Below are 16108 nucleotides of genomic sequence, written 5' to 3'. Positions count from 1 at the left end.
CCTTTCGTTTTTTTTCTGTGGGGGTATCTAAAGAATCGAGTGTACTGTATTACCTTTATAAACTGACGAAAATACCTCAGTTAAACCAAAACATTCACGGTGAGGTACCCGCGATCCCCCGACGCAAGTGTCAGCGAGTTTTCCAAAGTTCACACAGTCGATTGCAGATTGCAGGAGTGCCAGCGACGAAACGCAGGTCATCTGGATGATGTAATTTGTTAAAAAATAAATAACATAAATTGTTGTTAGGCTGAAAAAATTAAAGACAATAACATTTATAGGTAGTATTAGTTTAATGAATTTTTAAAAAGTGCAAAGTTTTTGGCCCACCCTGTATACCTAGCTATGGTTAATATAATATAAGATACGAGACTGCCTAATATACTCACGGAAAGGAGTTAGATCATAGTTATTGTATAGGTACAACGGTTTTAAGAATCTGTTATTGCAGTTTTTATTATTTCAAAATCCAAACACATGTTTTCTAAGAACAAATTGAGCTAGGTACATATTATACCTTATAGTTTTTGTGTTTCCCTCCTTGCCCCTTAACTGAAACAGCATTGTATAGCTTTAATGAAAAAAAATTACCATTAGTTTGTTACCAACAGGTACCTAAGTACCTACAATACCTACATATTCTTATCATAAACAAACAGTTTAAAGGATCACCACAGATGGTGCGCTAACAGCTTGTATTATTTTCAATAACAAAGTATTTTTCAACACACTTGCTCGTAACGTGGAAGTTGTTGAACCGCTTTTAGGCTCATAATCCTAAATATTAAACACGCGTGCTTTTTCATTATATTATAGCACTTGTTAGGTTATGAATGATAATTCGACTGACTTAAGAGGGTAACTGATTGTTAGTAAATATCTGGGAGACCGAGCTTAGCTCGGAAAACATATAAAAACTAAAAAATACGCGTTTTCCCAGAGGTAAGACCTAGGTAGCTCGATTTATCGCCCCCAAAAACCCCCATACTTATAGCAAATTTCATCGAAATCGTTAGAGCCGTTTTCGAGATCCCCGAAATATATATACATGTAAATAAATAAACAAGAATTGCTCGTTTAAAGGTATTAGATTAGATAGATAGATAGACATGTAAGGAAACGGAGCTTTATTAAATTAGTCGAGTCGATTTTAATTCCATATTGTGGGCACAAGTGCAATATGTAGGTATGTATACATGTCAAGCAAGTCATTATGCGATGCACTGCACATTTGCACAAGTATAAATAGAAAAGTGGCCTCGAAGCGCCGGCACAGTGTGTCTGTGGTGTGACACCATGTGGAAGGTGTTTGTGTTGCTTGGTGTGGCCGGCTCTCAGTTTTTTGCAACCGTTTTTTGCAGGTGTAAGTATACTTTATCTTCTCGAGGCAGAGGTGTAGGGACTGTAGGGTTGGAGCCGGTGTAGCTTTATTTGACGTTCATAAGAGCATTATACCCAATATGTGCCTACTTGAATAATAAACTATCTTTATCATTACGATTTGTTACATACATATTAATTAATGTTTTTGAAATTCTTTACAAATGGCTTATTTTTAGTGATGTACCGACTATTGATTTAGCCGACTAGCCGACTAATCGGCGCTCGGATGGCTGATTAGTCGGCCGACTAGTCGGCCGGATCATTAGTTTCGTCTAATTTCGGTTCAGATGCACTGAAAAAACAACCGATTTACCCCTTTCGACGCGTTATTCGTATTATTATAAATAGTAAATGCTGAAAAATAAAATAAATAAATAAATCCTAAGGCTATTTTCATACGACGACCGGACAAGAAAGCGACCAAGCGGTCAATAATTCGTACAAAAGTTTCCGTAAGCACCCTAAATATGAATTTGGGTAAAATAGGTGAAAAGCTTATGGTAAATATTTGCTGTTTATTTCTTTTTGCCCCGTTTTTAGGGTTCCGTACCCAAAGGGTAAAAACGGGACCCTATTACTAAGACTCCGCTGTCCGTCCGTCCGTCCGTCCGTCCGTCTGTCACCAGGCTGTATCTCATGAACCGTGATAGCTAGGCAGTTGAAAATTTCTGTTGCCGCTATAACAACAAATACTAAAAAGTACGGAACCCTCGGTGGGCGAGTTCGACTCGCACTTGTCCGGTTTTTTCTGTTACTTATAAAGTGCCGACTAATCGGCCGTTTTTGCCGACTAATCGCCGACTACAAATGAGGCCGGATAGTCGGTACATCCCTATTTATTTTTTAACAAAATTAAGGAGCTCTATTCTGTTGACTGCGCATGCAAAGTTTCTTCTGCAGAGATTGATCATCAGTAAGGTATACCTATACTTACCTATTCAGTATCTCGTAATTTGTACAAGTATGTCTGTTTTCTGCTATAGGTACTTAGATACCAAGCTTGTTTACAATAGGTAGGTACCTACACCGCTGAGTTTTTTATTTTTGTGTCCTGTTTATATATATAAATACTTACCAATACTCTTAATTACTTAAAGAAAAAACACTAAACTATAGAAGAAACACTTGACTAAACATAAAGGCAGACACATGGCGATAATACCTATTAATTAATTTATATTCTTTACAATACAATAATTTTTACCATGATCATTCCTCTCATATAAGCTTACAGTAGTTTACCAATTCGCTTACACGGTCAAATAGAAGATAAGACACATTTACAAATTATAAATTAAAAGAAGTAAAACTCAAATACAGTGAAAACAAAACAAATAGAAATATGAAGCAGATAGGAAAACAAATAAAACCTTACGTATAAACAATAGATAAAAATAAATATTAACTACCAAGTAGAGTAATGGTTTAGAGCAGACATGGTGGTTTTGATAAACATCCCCAACCTGTCAGTAAATAAGTCGGCACCCGGGACCTGGGGGTGAGTATATTATTTATTAGAGAGATGGCTCGGGCGGTGGTTTTATTTTCTACGTGTGTAATATGTGTATAGTAGGTAGATACATATTTTACACCACACCGGCTCGCTCTCTTTGTAGGTACTTAAAAATCGGCCAAGTGCGAGTCGGACCCGCCCACGAAGGGTTCTGTAGGTACCATTACGCAAAAAAATCACGTTTGTTGTATGGGAGCCCCACTTAAATATTAATTTTATTCTGTTTTTAGTAGGTATAAATTTGTTGTTATAGCGGCAACAGAAATACATCATCTGTGAAAATTTCAACGGTTTAGCTATCACGGTTCATGAGTTACAGCCTGGTGACAGACGGACAGTGGAGTCTTAGTAATAGGGTCCCGTTTTTACCCTTTGGGAATCCTAAAAACTAATTTATGGATAAGAGACTGCAAGATCCTAGCTAGAAAAACCGAGACGTCTAAAGTAATGGTTATAAACAATAATTTCGATTTTAATAAAATATAATGACTGTTCTACGTTTTAATCCTAAAATCTGTTGTTATATAAAAACTAGTTTAATTGCGCGTTATAACTCTTTCCTTGTTTGTGACACGAATATCTGTTTTATATCTATTGATATTTTCCTTATAAGCACCGAACATATGCGTTTTAAATGTACCACCTGCAGTCGCCCGAGTCACAAATAAAAGGTTACCTTACCTATACTTTTAGTCCTTTTGTCCGGCGCCGGCGCCGGCGGACCCTCGGCGGACCGGACCTGCGAGTAGTGCGCATTCCGCAAACACGCTCACTCACACGCCAGAGCAAATTGTAAGTAAACAACCAATAAAAAGTTTAGGGATTGCAAATAGTGATATCGATATTTACAATTTATGGCAAAAATCTTTTCAATTTAGCTTTGTTTTTATCGCCGAGAACGTACCGATATCTTAACCCTTTATAAAATTATTAATAATATACCGTTAGTAGTACCACTGTATATATATTGTATGTAAATAAATGATTTTTTCCTTAATAATATTATTGATGCTCCGTTATTACATTCACTTTCCTTCAGAGTCCCTCGACGTTGTGAACGTGCTTGCAGGAAAAAACCCCTCTTTTACATCCCCCGTAGTCGGATTGCTTACAAACGCAAAAAATTGTTTTGTTAGAAGGGCGTGCAGGTTGTACAACGGGAAATATTTTCTGTGAGAAAATTAATAGATTTAAAACACTATCTTTGCAGTGTAATAATTAATAACCCAAATGTTTAGATTGGCGCTTCTCAGTATTAGATGTTACTGCTTCTTATAATTTATTAATGAATAACAAAACCTTTTTATTAGTATTCAGTTTGTAAACAATTGTTATGGTTGTTATAATCAAGTTATATTTTATTATTATATGTTTCTTTTTTTTTGTTATTGCGCGCACAAATAGCTCTGAGGGGCTACCGCGAAAACCGAAATTCGCAAATTGCGGGGATCTTACTCTTTTACTCCAATGAAGGCGTAATTAGAGTGACAGAGAAAAATGCCCGCAATTGACGATTTTCGGTATTGGCGGTAGCCCTACTGTTTTACTATATAGAAACTACTTTAATTAGGTAAACATGATGTTAAAATATTTTCATTATGGAAACTGTAAGTCTAGTTTTAAGAAAAAGTTCCAGTGTTATATATAACTATAAAAGACTGCTTGTTTCTTAAATAAATAAATAAATAATAAGTGCATTTTGTCCAAATTGTGGCAAAGTAATCTGATGCAAATTTTGAATTGTTCACTGATATATGTATACTTGAATTTTAATTCATAATCATTTATTTGTACTTAATCATTATCAGTAATACACGGTTATTATTATTAAAAAAAAGCGGCCAAGTGCGAGTCGAACTCGCCCATTAGGGTGGTTCACGTTTGTATGGGAAAAAATCAAACTCTAGCTAGAAGAAGCGGCACCCCCTCATTTTGTTACACTTGTTCTGTTGACTAAATATGCCAAGTTTTGTAATCTTATCTCAACTACAAGGGGGTGCTCAAACACTTTGAAATTTTTCAAAGTTGTATGAAATCCAAAAAAATCAAGGTATTATTTTTTTGAGTTTTATGTAAGTAGTAGTTTTCACATTATTTGAAAGTGTGATTTAAAAGTTATTTGGTGAATAACCATTTTTATTTAAATTTTTTATGATTTTTTAGGGTGAAATTCTAAAAATCTTACTTTTGAAAAATTATAAAAAATAGAAATAAAAATGTTTTTCTACTTAAAAACTTATAAATCACATGTGCAAATAATGTGGAAACAGATACTTAAATAAAATTCTGAATAATAAATACTTGTTTTTTTTGGTTTTCATACAACATACAAAATTTTCAAAGTGGTTGAACACCCCCTTGTAGTTGAGATAAAATTACGAAACTTGGTGTATTTTATCAGCATAATAAGTGTAACAAAATAAGGGGGTGCCCCGTAGGAAAATAAAAAAAAATGTTTTTTTGAACCACCCTATCGCCCATGAAGGGTTCCGTAGCAGCAAGTAACATAATAAAATTGCGGTTTACGATTTATGAGTTTATGACTTAGGTATTAAAAAAACTACTTACTAGATCTTGTTCAAACCAATTTTCGGTGGAAGTTTGCATGGTAATGTACATCATATATTTTTTTAGTTTTATCTTTCTCTTATATATTTTAGAAGTTACAGGGGGGGGACGGACGACATTTTACCACTTTGCAAGTTGGAAGTGTCTCTCGCGCAAACTATTCAGTTTAGAAAAAAATATATATTAGAAACCTCAATATAATTTTTGAAGACCTATCTATAGATACCACACACGTATGGGTATGAGGAAAAAAATTTTTGAGTTTCAGTTCTAAGTATGGGGAACCCCCAAAATTTATTGTTTTTTTTTTCTATTTTTGTGTGAAAATCTTAATGCGGTTCATAGAATACATCTACTTACCAAGTTTCAACAGTATATATAGTTCTTATAGTTTCGGAAAAAAGTGGCAGTGACATACGGACGGACAGACAGACATGACGAATCCATAAGGGTTCCGTTTTTTGCCATTTGGCTACGGAACCCTAAAAAACCGGTCAAGTGCGAGTTCGTTTAACTCGCGCACCGATTGTTCCGTACAAACTTTAAATAATCTCATGTAACTATAAACAGAAAAGAATGTTGACCGAAGTATACAAAGCATAATTGTGTACAGCGCCATATAGGTATCTACCTATCGGCAAATTGGCTAAAACTAATTTGTGCGACCTGTATAAAACTCTTAGAGCATTTAGTAACTGGAAGACATCATGGCTGTCATTTTGTGTACGAAACAGTCTGCCGATTTTTGCGGGAGAGGGGACGTCAAATGTATTGCTATTAGTACGTAACGTACAAATAGCCATGTCAGTCTATACAAAAGTTTGCACAATTGTGCAAGTTTTTCGGCAGAGGGCGACTCCAGTTATTAAATGCTCTAAGATAAAAATACATATGTTGGTTTATCAAGGATAATTCTTGACAAAAACTTATTATCTTAACATAGTGCCGACTGAACCCGACCTAGTCCAAGCGTACACCGACATCGAGTACCAAGTGAGCGGCACGCAGTTCCTGCGCTGGAGTGTGGAGATTTACGAGAACACCAACGGAGACAGACAGCACAAGTGCGGCGGCTCGCTCGTCACGCCATCTACCGTCATATCAGGTACACCGCAGACCTCCTCCATACACAGACATCGAGTACCAAGTGAGCGGCACGCAGTTCCTGCGCTGGAGTGTGGAGATTTACGAGAACACCAACGGAGACAGACAGCACAAGTGCGGCGGTTCGCTCGTCACGCCATCTACCGTCATATCAGGTACACCGCGGACCTCCTCTATACACAGACATCGAGTACCAAGTGAGCGGCACGCAGTTCCTGCGCTGGAGTGTGGAGATTTACGAGAACACCAACGGAGACAGACAGCATAAGTGCGGCGGCTCGCTCGTCACGCCATCTACCGTCATTTCAGGTACACCGCGGACCTCCTCTATACACAGACATCGAGTACCAAGTGAGCGGCACGCAGTTCCTGCGCTGGAGTGTGGAGATTTACGAGAACACCAACGGAGACAGACGACACAAGTGCGGCGGCTCGCTCGTCACGCCATCTACCGTCATATCAGGTACACCGCAGACCTCCTCTATACACAGACATCGAGTACCAAGTGAGCGGCACGCAGTTCCTGCGCTGGAGTGTGGAGATTTACGAGAACACCAACGGAGAGGGACGGCACAAGTGCTCTCTTAGTTTAGGTTGATGTAAAATATGTTAGAGCCAGTTACAATTATTGCTTAATACACGATCTTTTATTATGTTTTCTTTTCTAAACCATATTGTAAATTTATATTAAGTAACTATTTAAGCGTATTATGATTGTTTTAATTTTTGGATATTTTTCAATGAAATAAATTTTATCTTATCTCGGTCGCGCCCTCCGCTTCTGAATTTTCCTCCACCTCGCACAGCCTTGGACTAGGACTGGGACAATGTTATCCGCATCGGAATACTTATTTCACAATATTATAATGTTTCCAGCCGCCCGCTGCTTCTGGCGGGAGGGAGCCGAGGGAGGCCCGCTGCCGGCCTCGCAGTTCACGGTGGCGCGCACCTACGGCGGACTCTCGAGCCGAACTGAGTGGGCTGCCGTGCAGAAGGCCAACGTATGCTTGTTTATATTTTAATATGGTGGTGTGGTAAACAACCCAACCCAAAGGTCTTCCATCCTTTTTGCTGTATTTTTGTTATTCTGCATGTGGAAACAATATTTTTCCTCCTGTTACTTTGTCTTAATTCCTTAATTTTGGCTTAGTCGATGTAGGTATATTGTTTATCTCAGGTGAGTGCGATCCACATTCCTCCGTCGTACCGCGACCGCGCGGGGCTGTACGCGGACGACATCGCCGTGGTGTCGCTGCGCGAGCCGCTCGTCGGCGTCACGCCTGTATGCGTCAGCTTCGATCACACATGTGTGGCTGAGGGGAGCTACGGTCGCGTGAGTGCCTACATTATATCTCAGAAAATATAAATATGTAGGTATCCATAGTCGATCATAGTCAGAAATGTTTTGTTTAATTAAGAGCCTTAGTTTGAAGAGCTTTTGTTTCGAAATAATAAATGCTCGGAGTGATTTTTCATAACGTTATCATTTTATGAAACCCTTTTTGCTGATTTTTCGTTCAGACGCACAAAACACGTGGAAATTTATTTATACGCAGGTATATTGAGCAGTTTAGTAGAATGAAAAGTCAAGTATCACTTTAGCAAACTGCTTAGAAACTTTCAAACCGAAAGGGCCCTACAACGTTCCCGACCGCTTCGTCATTTTCCACAGAGAGAGAGGTATGGTCAAACATATTCTATAATGAGTCTAATTAAATGTATGTTCCAGAACATGGGCACGCTGCAGCTTGCGGGTCAGTGGCTGCCTTCGCCCCTGTTCACGGCGCTGGAGGTGCGCTACACGTCCCGCGAGCGCTGCACCAACGGGTCGAAGCCCTACTTCCTGGAACAGCTCTCTGAAGACAAGATCTGCGCCGGATTCAAGCCAGGTGAAGCGTAATACTGGTGGTAGAGCTGGGTGAAGGAGCCGGACTCTTTACATCGGAAGCTCACGGGCCGATAGGATTGCCAGCGGCCTCAAACCAAGCATCTACCTACTTACCTATGTATTTAGTTGGTTTCAATCCACTTTACCCCATATTAGTCATATCGCAGTTGTCGCTCCCATAATACCTCCATATTCGTAGGCGTCTGTTGTCCGCCCCATGTCATCACCGTATAGTCACTAAATCTAGTTAGCAATTTGTTGTTAATTGGACCCTTAATGTACTTCACAAAATTAAGTTCTAGTTTACCAGAATGCTCCCGACGATATTTTTCGATTCTGTACAGCAACAGCCCGGCGTAGACTGTGTCTAAGACATGTCAGATCGAAACATGTTGAGCTATATTTATAGGTACATTAGTCTTTTAGTTACGGTCAACGAGTTCTGTGACGTCAGTGCCACGTCGCGTCGTTCGGTCCTAGTTACAGTGGCAATCAACAATCAACCAACAAATGCCGTAAACTAGGATTGTTCTGGCTGTGCTGTGAGGACTGAGGAGGTACGTTGTGGCACAGCGCAGACTACATATATCTTTGACCGTACGTGAGTGACATTACAAATATGTCGATATTTTTATTTTATTTTATTTTATTAAGGTTCACCAACAATTGTTGACATCGATACATTTAAAACGTACAAGCTAATACATGTAGGGAGTGATGTCACAATCACTTACAGGTAAACACCGCATGCAAAACATATATAAGTAAACAACTAAAGAAATTCTAAATTTAAACTTATTTTCTAATTATTTATGTTTTAGGAAATATTTTCGGACAGATATTATAAATTTATTTAGTGGGTCATAGTGCATATCCGCTTTGTCACAGCAACCATTAGCAATTTTACATAACCTGCATATTGGAGAGTTAGTGCCTGAAACTGATCTTCTTAGCGGGGCGTAAAGAGGGGTGATAGCGTTACGGGGGAAACGAGATGGAGCACGAAAGTTCAGCAATGTCAGTAGTTGTGGACAATCTATTTTGTGGTTCACTAACTTGTACAAAAAAGTTGCATCCAAGAGCGCCCGTCGGTCTTCTAGGGAATCCATCTTGAAATATTGCAGTTTCCTTTGATAGGATATTGATCTTTTAGCCATAACACGTGCCTGAAAAGCTAAGTGACGAGTGAACCTTTTTTGAACACGTTCTAACCGTAATGAGTGAGTAGCGTAATGCGGCCGCCAGACAACGCTGCAATATTCCAAAATACTCCTCACTAGACTATTATATAGTAATATTTTGGTTGCGCTGCGCCTAAATGATCTAGTGTTTCTTATGACAAAGCCCAAAGTCTTAGATGCCCTCTTGACAATATTCTCTATGTGAGGGATAAACGTTAATTTGTTGTCGAAAAGAACTCCAAGATCGCGAGCGTTCTCAACTTCGGTTAGTTTGCAACCGTCTATATGGTAGTCTGACTTTGTTACATTTTGTTTTCGAGTGAATTTTATATGGATGCATTTTTTGATATTAATGTGCATTAGGTTATGCTTACACCAACTACTCAGTCTTATAATATCGCTTTGAAGTAAGGTGATATCTTCAGTTGTGTTAATAACGCGTGCGAACTTAAGGTCATCTGCATACATAAAAACCGTAGAGTGGTGGAAGCATTCAGTTACGTCATTAATAAATAAGTTGAAAAGGATAGGACCTAAATGCGAGCCTTGGGGTACGCCAGATGTTATATTATGATAAGACGATTCGTAGCCATTCACCACCACATAGAAAACCCTTTCAGTTAAATAAGACTGTAACCACTGTAACACATTGCCTGATACACCGTATGCTGATAATTTGTACATTAGTATTGAGTGGGAGACCCTATCAAAAGCTTTACTGAAGTCAGTATATATCACGTCTGTTTGTTTACCTGCGTCCACAGCATTCGTTAGTAACTCGGTAAATGATACTAAGTTTGTACATGTCGATCTAGAACTCACAAATCCATGCTGATTGTCCGTCAAATAAGGTTTAAAATGTCTTTGTATATAAGGGTAGATAAGGGATTCTAAGATCTTAGCATAACACGATAAAATCGATATTGGTCTATAGTTTGAAACTATGCTATCGTCGCCTGATTTAGGAATGGGGACAACCTTAGCGATCTTCCAAGCTGTAGGAAAGATTCCAGAGGAAAGTGATTTATTAAAAATATGCCATAAGGGCTCAACCAACTGAGATGCGCAAGAAACAATAAAGATAGGTGGGATACCATCTGGTCCGGCTCCTTTGCTACAATCCATACTTTTCAGCTTAACAAGTAGAGCTTCTTTGTCTACGACAACAGATGATAAGCACTGGCTGTTGTTGATAAGGGATTGTGGTAACGGTGATTTATATTCTAAATCGACGTCATAAGAATCGGCGATGTACACCGAGGAAAAGTAGGATGCAAACATGTCGCAGATTTCGGTATTATCTGTGGTGGCCATTGACCCGTGAGACATTGATGCCGGATAAGCACTTGACCCACCTCGTTTAGCTTTTAGATGTGACCAAAATAATTTAGGATTTTCAGTAAGCTCATCTTCCACCTTTGATATATAAGCATTGTACCGAGAGGTAGCCAGACACTCGCACCGCTTGCTAAGCAATTTTAGCTCTAAGGCATCCATAGGATTTTTGTATTTTTTATAGCGAACTCTTATTTTATTTTTCTCGTTTAACGCTCGTTTTAAGTTCTTATCAAACCATGGGGGAAAACGGTTGCTTTTAGGCTTAACAAGTGGTACGTGTCTTCGAATCAGCTGTTTGACTACCTCTGAGAACGCGCCTAGCATATCGTTTACGTCGGTGAGGCCAAAAAATATATCATCCCATAGACAATTACTAAGATCTGCTCGTATAAGGTCATATTTGGCTTTGTAAAAGTTTGGCCGGGTGTTAACATTATTGTACGACAATCGAGGCGCGCTTGCAAACGTAATAAGAACTTCAAGTGAAGGATGGAAAGGGTCTATATTGCTCAGAGGACTTACATTTTGAGAAACATTACATGACGCTACTGTAGACATGACTAAATCTAAAATACGACCCATATTATTAGTAATAAAATTGAATTGTTTTAACTTGATTAGGTGCATAAAATCGATTAAAATATTGCTAAATCCTGGTGCTATGTAATTACTGTCCTCTTTTTGTATAAGGTCCCAACTAATGTTTCCCAAATTAAAGTCCCCAACTATACATAAATGATGTTCTTTTTCTTCTATGATCGAACTACAGTGATCTATAAAGTATTTCAGTGAACTTCTTTGCAAGGGAGGTGGAAGATAGACTGCACAGAGAGCCATTTGACGAGTACAGTTACTTGAAATATCGATGGTAATCCATAGGTCCTCAAACTTACTTTCCCAATGAGGCATTCGTTTAGAATGTAGTGTTTTCAGAACAGCGACCAACACACCCCCTCCCTCCTTACCCCTGCAAACGCTAGATTCCTCTCTATCCCTTCTATAGACAACATACCTATCGTCAAATAGCTCACTGCTCAGTACAGAGTTGTTAAGCCATGTCTCCGTTAATATTATAACATCATAATTACAACATCTTAAGTTAAGAGAGAACAAATCAGTTTTTGTGCGTAAACCGCGTACATTTTGATAATACATATTTAATTCTAGCTCTTTTAATAATATATTAATAAATACGTGTTTAAACAAAAAAAAAAGTTAATACTTAAATTATATAATGATTAGTTTAGTTTGTTTAAAATCTCTATGTTTTTAATGTATATGACTTCACTTTCATCTGTTTTCCTTATAAAGATCCTCCCATTTCGAACCCAAACATATTTGAAGCCTTTATCTTTAGCAGCGTGCCTGGCGGCGGCGTGCAACTTCTTATTGGCAGGTGACAAGTGTTCCACGACGAAAACCGATGAAGTTATGCCCGAAAATCCGAGATGTGCGCAGTTAAGTTTGTCTTGAGGGTTGGCTTTGTTGAATTTTAAAACAGCAGCAAGCAACGCATCGCGGGCTCTAGGGGATGCAAGCTGTACTACTATGGAGCGGGGTCTAGCCGATTCGGTATTTTGTTTTGCAATGCGGGTGCAATTCGTGATGCTGCTGTTTATGTCACATCCTACTGTCTGTGCCAGGTTGTTAATAATAGTATATAAATTTTCCTTTCTATTTTCTGGAACACACTGTATTTCCAAATTGTTAGTACGGGATTGCTGTTCTAGATTATTAATATGCTGAGTCAAGTCTGCGACAGTACTCTTCAGGTTCCTATTTTCTGTTTCCATTTCAGCCATCTTTTTCTTCGCATTACCGATTTCAACTTCCATGTCATCAAATTGCGAACTCATGAAATCCATCGATTGTTTCATCTCCTTAATTTCTGCTTTTATAGGTTCTAGGTGATTTGCTATTGTTTTGCTCAACGAGGAAGTGATCTCTTTAACAGTGTTCTCTAGTTCTTGCTTCAGTAGGGTCTGGACTATGGTACGGACGTCTTCGGCTGTGACGGCCGCGGCGGGAGTCGGGGGCGAGTTCAGGGCCGGCCTCTTGTTTCCTCTGACAGTGGTTACGTTACGAACAGGAGTCGAGTCATGTCTGGTGCCTTTCGGTATGTTAGATACGCATGCCGGGCACTTCCAGTCAGCTAAACTTGCATATTCCGGCTCAAAGCCCGGGGCCCACACGCAACTTAAGTGAAAATATAATTTACACATGACACAGTCAACGGACCTGGTGTCGTCCAAGTCAATATTATCACAACATCCCCACGATTTCATTTTGTAATGATAAATGTATTTCACAGATTATATGTAACTAAGTATTTATAGATATCTCTCGTATGTTTCCTCGGCATGCCATGCAGGTGCCGGCGGCAGAGCCGAGTCGCTGGTCTGCCGCGGCGACGCCGGCAGCGGGCTGGCGTCCTACAGCGGCGCCGGACACTCCGCCGTCCCGTACCTGCGCGGCGTCGGCTCCACGCCCTTCCCGGACCCCGGACCGTACGGGACCATCACCAGCTGTGCTACGTTCCGGTACCTGCCTACACGTTTATTTATCGCTTCCAGGCCGTCCTGGTTCCTATACCATGTGCCACTATTTACCCTTATACATACCTACTTCATATTTTATAGGAATTTGATGTTTATAGTGGTTCTTCCTTCTTCGACATTCTGTCGCTTACCACTTACCTACCAATACCAAGTCGGTATACAGCTTAGATAGAGTTTTGTTAGGCTGCGTATCTACTGTGCTCTCGCCGCCATATCTACTATACACGTAACGTAACTTACGTAACTGAATGAATGCTAAAACTTTTGAGCTAGAATAGTTTACTTTTTTACAAACTCATTTTTTTTTAGCCACCGAGCTTTTTGCTCGTACCGTATGATGAAGTACCGTGCTGTTAGGTATGATGAAGATTCATTCAGGGCTAAATATAACTCGTAATCATAAATCATTTGGAATAATTTTAACATGTTCCCTTGTTTTCTCTCCAATTTCATTGTTTCTTATAATTTTCGCGGCAATTTATTGAAAACGTTAGTAAAAGTAACAATAACAAGTAAGTCAAATTCTTACCAAGTCACTCTCAAGGTGGTCCCTATTTTCTAACTCCCTTATTCATGAAACTTTACGGGCCTGACTTAGTTAAATTATGTTTTATCCCTTTCTTACAAATACATAAGTCAAAATGACAGATATATAAAGACAAACGATTATTAGCTAACGGAGGTTTGTCGTGCGTTTATGAATAAGGGGGTTAGAGTTAGACCAAAAAAAGTCTGCAGTGACTTTAATAGTCCACGTAGTGCAATTGTTATTTTAAACGTCAAACTTCTATGAAATTATGATGTATAAATAACACTTGCACTGCGTGGGCTATCAGAATTGCTGTCTAACTCTAGTAACTAAATGTCATCGTCGTTTGTGATGCAGGTACGCCGCGTTCACGCTCGTGGCGGCTCACCGCGCGTTCCTGGAGCGACACGTCCCCGGCGTCGAGGCGGAGTGCGCGCGCTACTACACCACCGCCACCGCCAGCGCCAGCGCCACTGCCGGTGCCGACCCTACTGATGCCGACCAATGCAACTGTCATTGTCACTGTTAGATTATATTACTTTTTTCTCTTGTTTGGTTGTTTTATTACACTCCAGCTTTGTTAGTTCACTCGAGGCACGGCACAGCACAACACACGGTCTCTTCTCGTTGCACATGTACCTATATACATGAGTGTGTGGCTAATAGTCTTTGCGGATTAGGACGCGACTATCTTCGCAAATAACCACCGAAACGCATGTGGTAGTACCTGTGGTATAATAAATGATCACCAAAATGATAACTCGGAATGATTACCAATTTTATTACATTTTGCTATCCTATTAAAGGAAATGACACCAAACTAATAATTATTAAGGTCATTTCTCAAAAAGTTGGCACCGCCAGGTTAACATTTGTTTTTCAAAAATTTTGCATTTTCGCATTATTTTTATTGGGATCGTTAAAAGGCAACTTAAACTATTAGAAAATGTGGAAGGGAAGCAATTTCTTCAATTAGCTTAGAAGATATAGGCGTTTGAAATTCAGGTGAATGACATCAAGGACAGGTGAAAGATATTTTGTCCCCAGGTTATCGATAGTAGAAGCAGGTTATCGAGAAATAAGTACAATTTCCAATGAAAATATTGACAGGTTATCGAGAGGCACCATTAACCTGTGTACGTTGCCGTTAACCTGGTTTCTTGTCATCATTCACCTGAAATGAATATCATTCACCTGTCCATCACATCATTTTCAATGCCTTCTAAAAATAATCGAAAAATGTGTAATTTCCCTAATAGCATTTTCTTGTAGGGATTTTGTTGGGCCTTTGTTTACGTATTAGTTGGGCAACCGTTATATTTGGCCGTACGATTTGCTGGAGGGCCCTCGACAAAGGCCCTCCCGAAGATTCCCAACAGAGGGCCATAAGAGTAATTTTTTCGTTGGGCCTATTTAAATAAATCATACAATTATTCAACGGTGGTGGTTTTGGTTGGGCCGTGGTTGGGCCTATACACATTTGTTTGATGGTTGGTTAATTGTTACATTTGGCCGTACGATTTGCTGGAGGGCCCTCGACAAAGGCCCTCCCGAAGATTCCCAACAGAGGGCCATTAGAGTAATTTTTTCGTTGGGCCTATTTAAATAAATCATACAATTATTCAACGGTGGTGGTTTTGGTTGGGCCGTGGTTGGGCCTATAGACATTTGTTTGATGGTTGGTTAATTGTTACATTTGGCCGTATGGCTTGCTGTAGGGCCAACTGCAAAAAAATAAAAAAGGGCAATTTTTTCGTTGTGCTTCTGTTTGCAAATTCAACAATTACCCAACGGCAAGTCAGGTAGGTTGGTAGGTAGTCGTGCACCAGGTTGAAGGCCCAACACAGCTTGTCCCACAAAGGGCCAACATTGTAACTTTACGTTGGGCCTTGTGTAGGATTCTTACAATACTACCGTAGGTAAATAGTTGTGTAATTTATAGTGTGCCTACAGTCTAATTATGTAATGGGCATTTGTTTACGAGTCCTACAGTTACCCTACGTTAAGTAAGTGGTTGTGTAATACGACGTTGGGCCTTTGCTGATA

At 39.4% G+C, this 16108-nt stretch overlaps 1 protein-coding gene across 1 annotated transcript; it reads left to right on the top strand.

The window, feature by feature from the left end:
• Positions 1 to 1259: 1259 nt before the first annotated feature.
• On the top strand, positions 1260 to 14591 carry LOC134800655 (modular serine protease-like). Its single transcript, XM_063773137.1, has 7 exons — positions 1260 to 1363; positions 6408 to 6569; positions 7445 to 7569; positions 7746 to 7901; positions 8298 to 8457; positions 13347 to 13515; positions 14420 to 14591. Exons 1-7 carry the CDS (start codon positions 1297 to 1299, stop codon positions 14589 to 14591), a joined length of 1011 nt encoding a protein of 336 aa, XP_063629207.1. The 5' UTR covers positions 1260 to 1296.
• Positions 14592 to 16108: the final 1517 nt, after the last annotated feature.

This window comes from Cydia splendana, chromosome 20 (genome assembly GCF_910591565.1).
Source record: "Cydia splendana chromosome 20, ilCydSple1.2, whole genome shotgun sequence".
Classification (NCBI taxonomy): domain Eukaryota; kingdom Metazoa; phylum Arthropoda; class Insecta; order Lepidoptera; family Tortricidae; genus Cydia; species Cydia splendana.
Note: the sequence above shows the minus strand (reverse complement) of the source record. Positions and strands in the feature narration are given on the sequence as shown.

Coding starts and splice junctions, on each gene's coding strand:
- LOC134800655 (XM_063773137.1), top strand. CDS start 1,297: ATGTGGAAGGTGTTTGTGTTGCTTGGTGTGGCCGGCTCTCAGTTTTTT. Junction 7,902..8,297: donor CTGAGGGGAGCTACGGTCGC/GTGAGTGCCTAC, acceptor TGTATGTTCCAG/AACATGGGCACGCTGCAGCT. Junction 13,516..14,419: donor ACCAGCTGTGCTACGTTCCG/GTACCTGCCTAC, acceptor TTTGTGATGCAG/GTACGCCGCGTTCACGCTCG.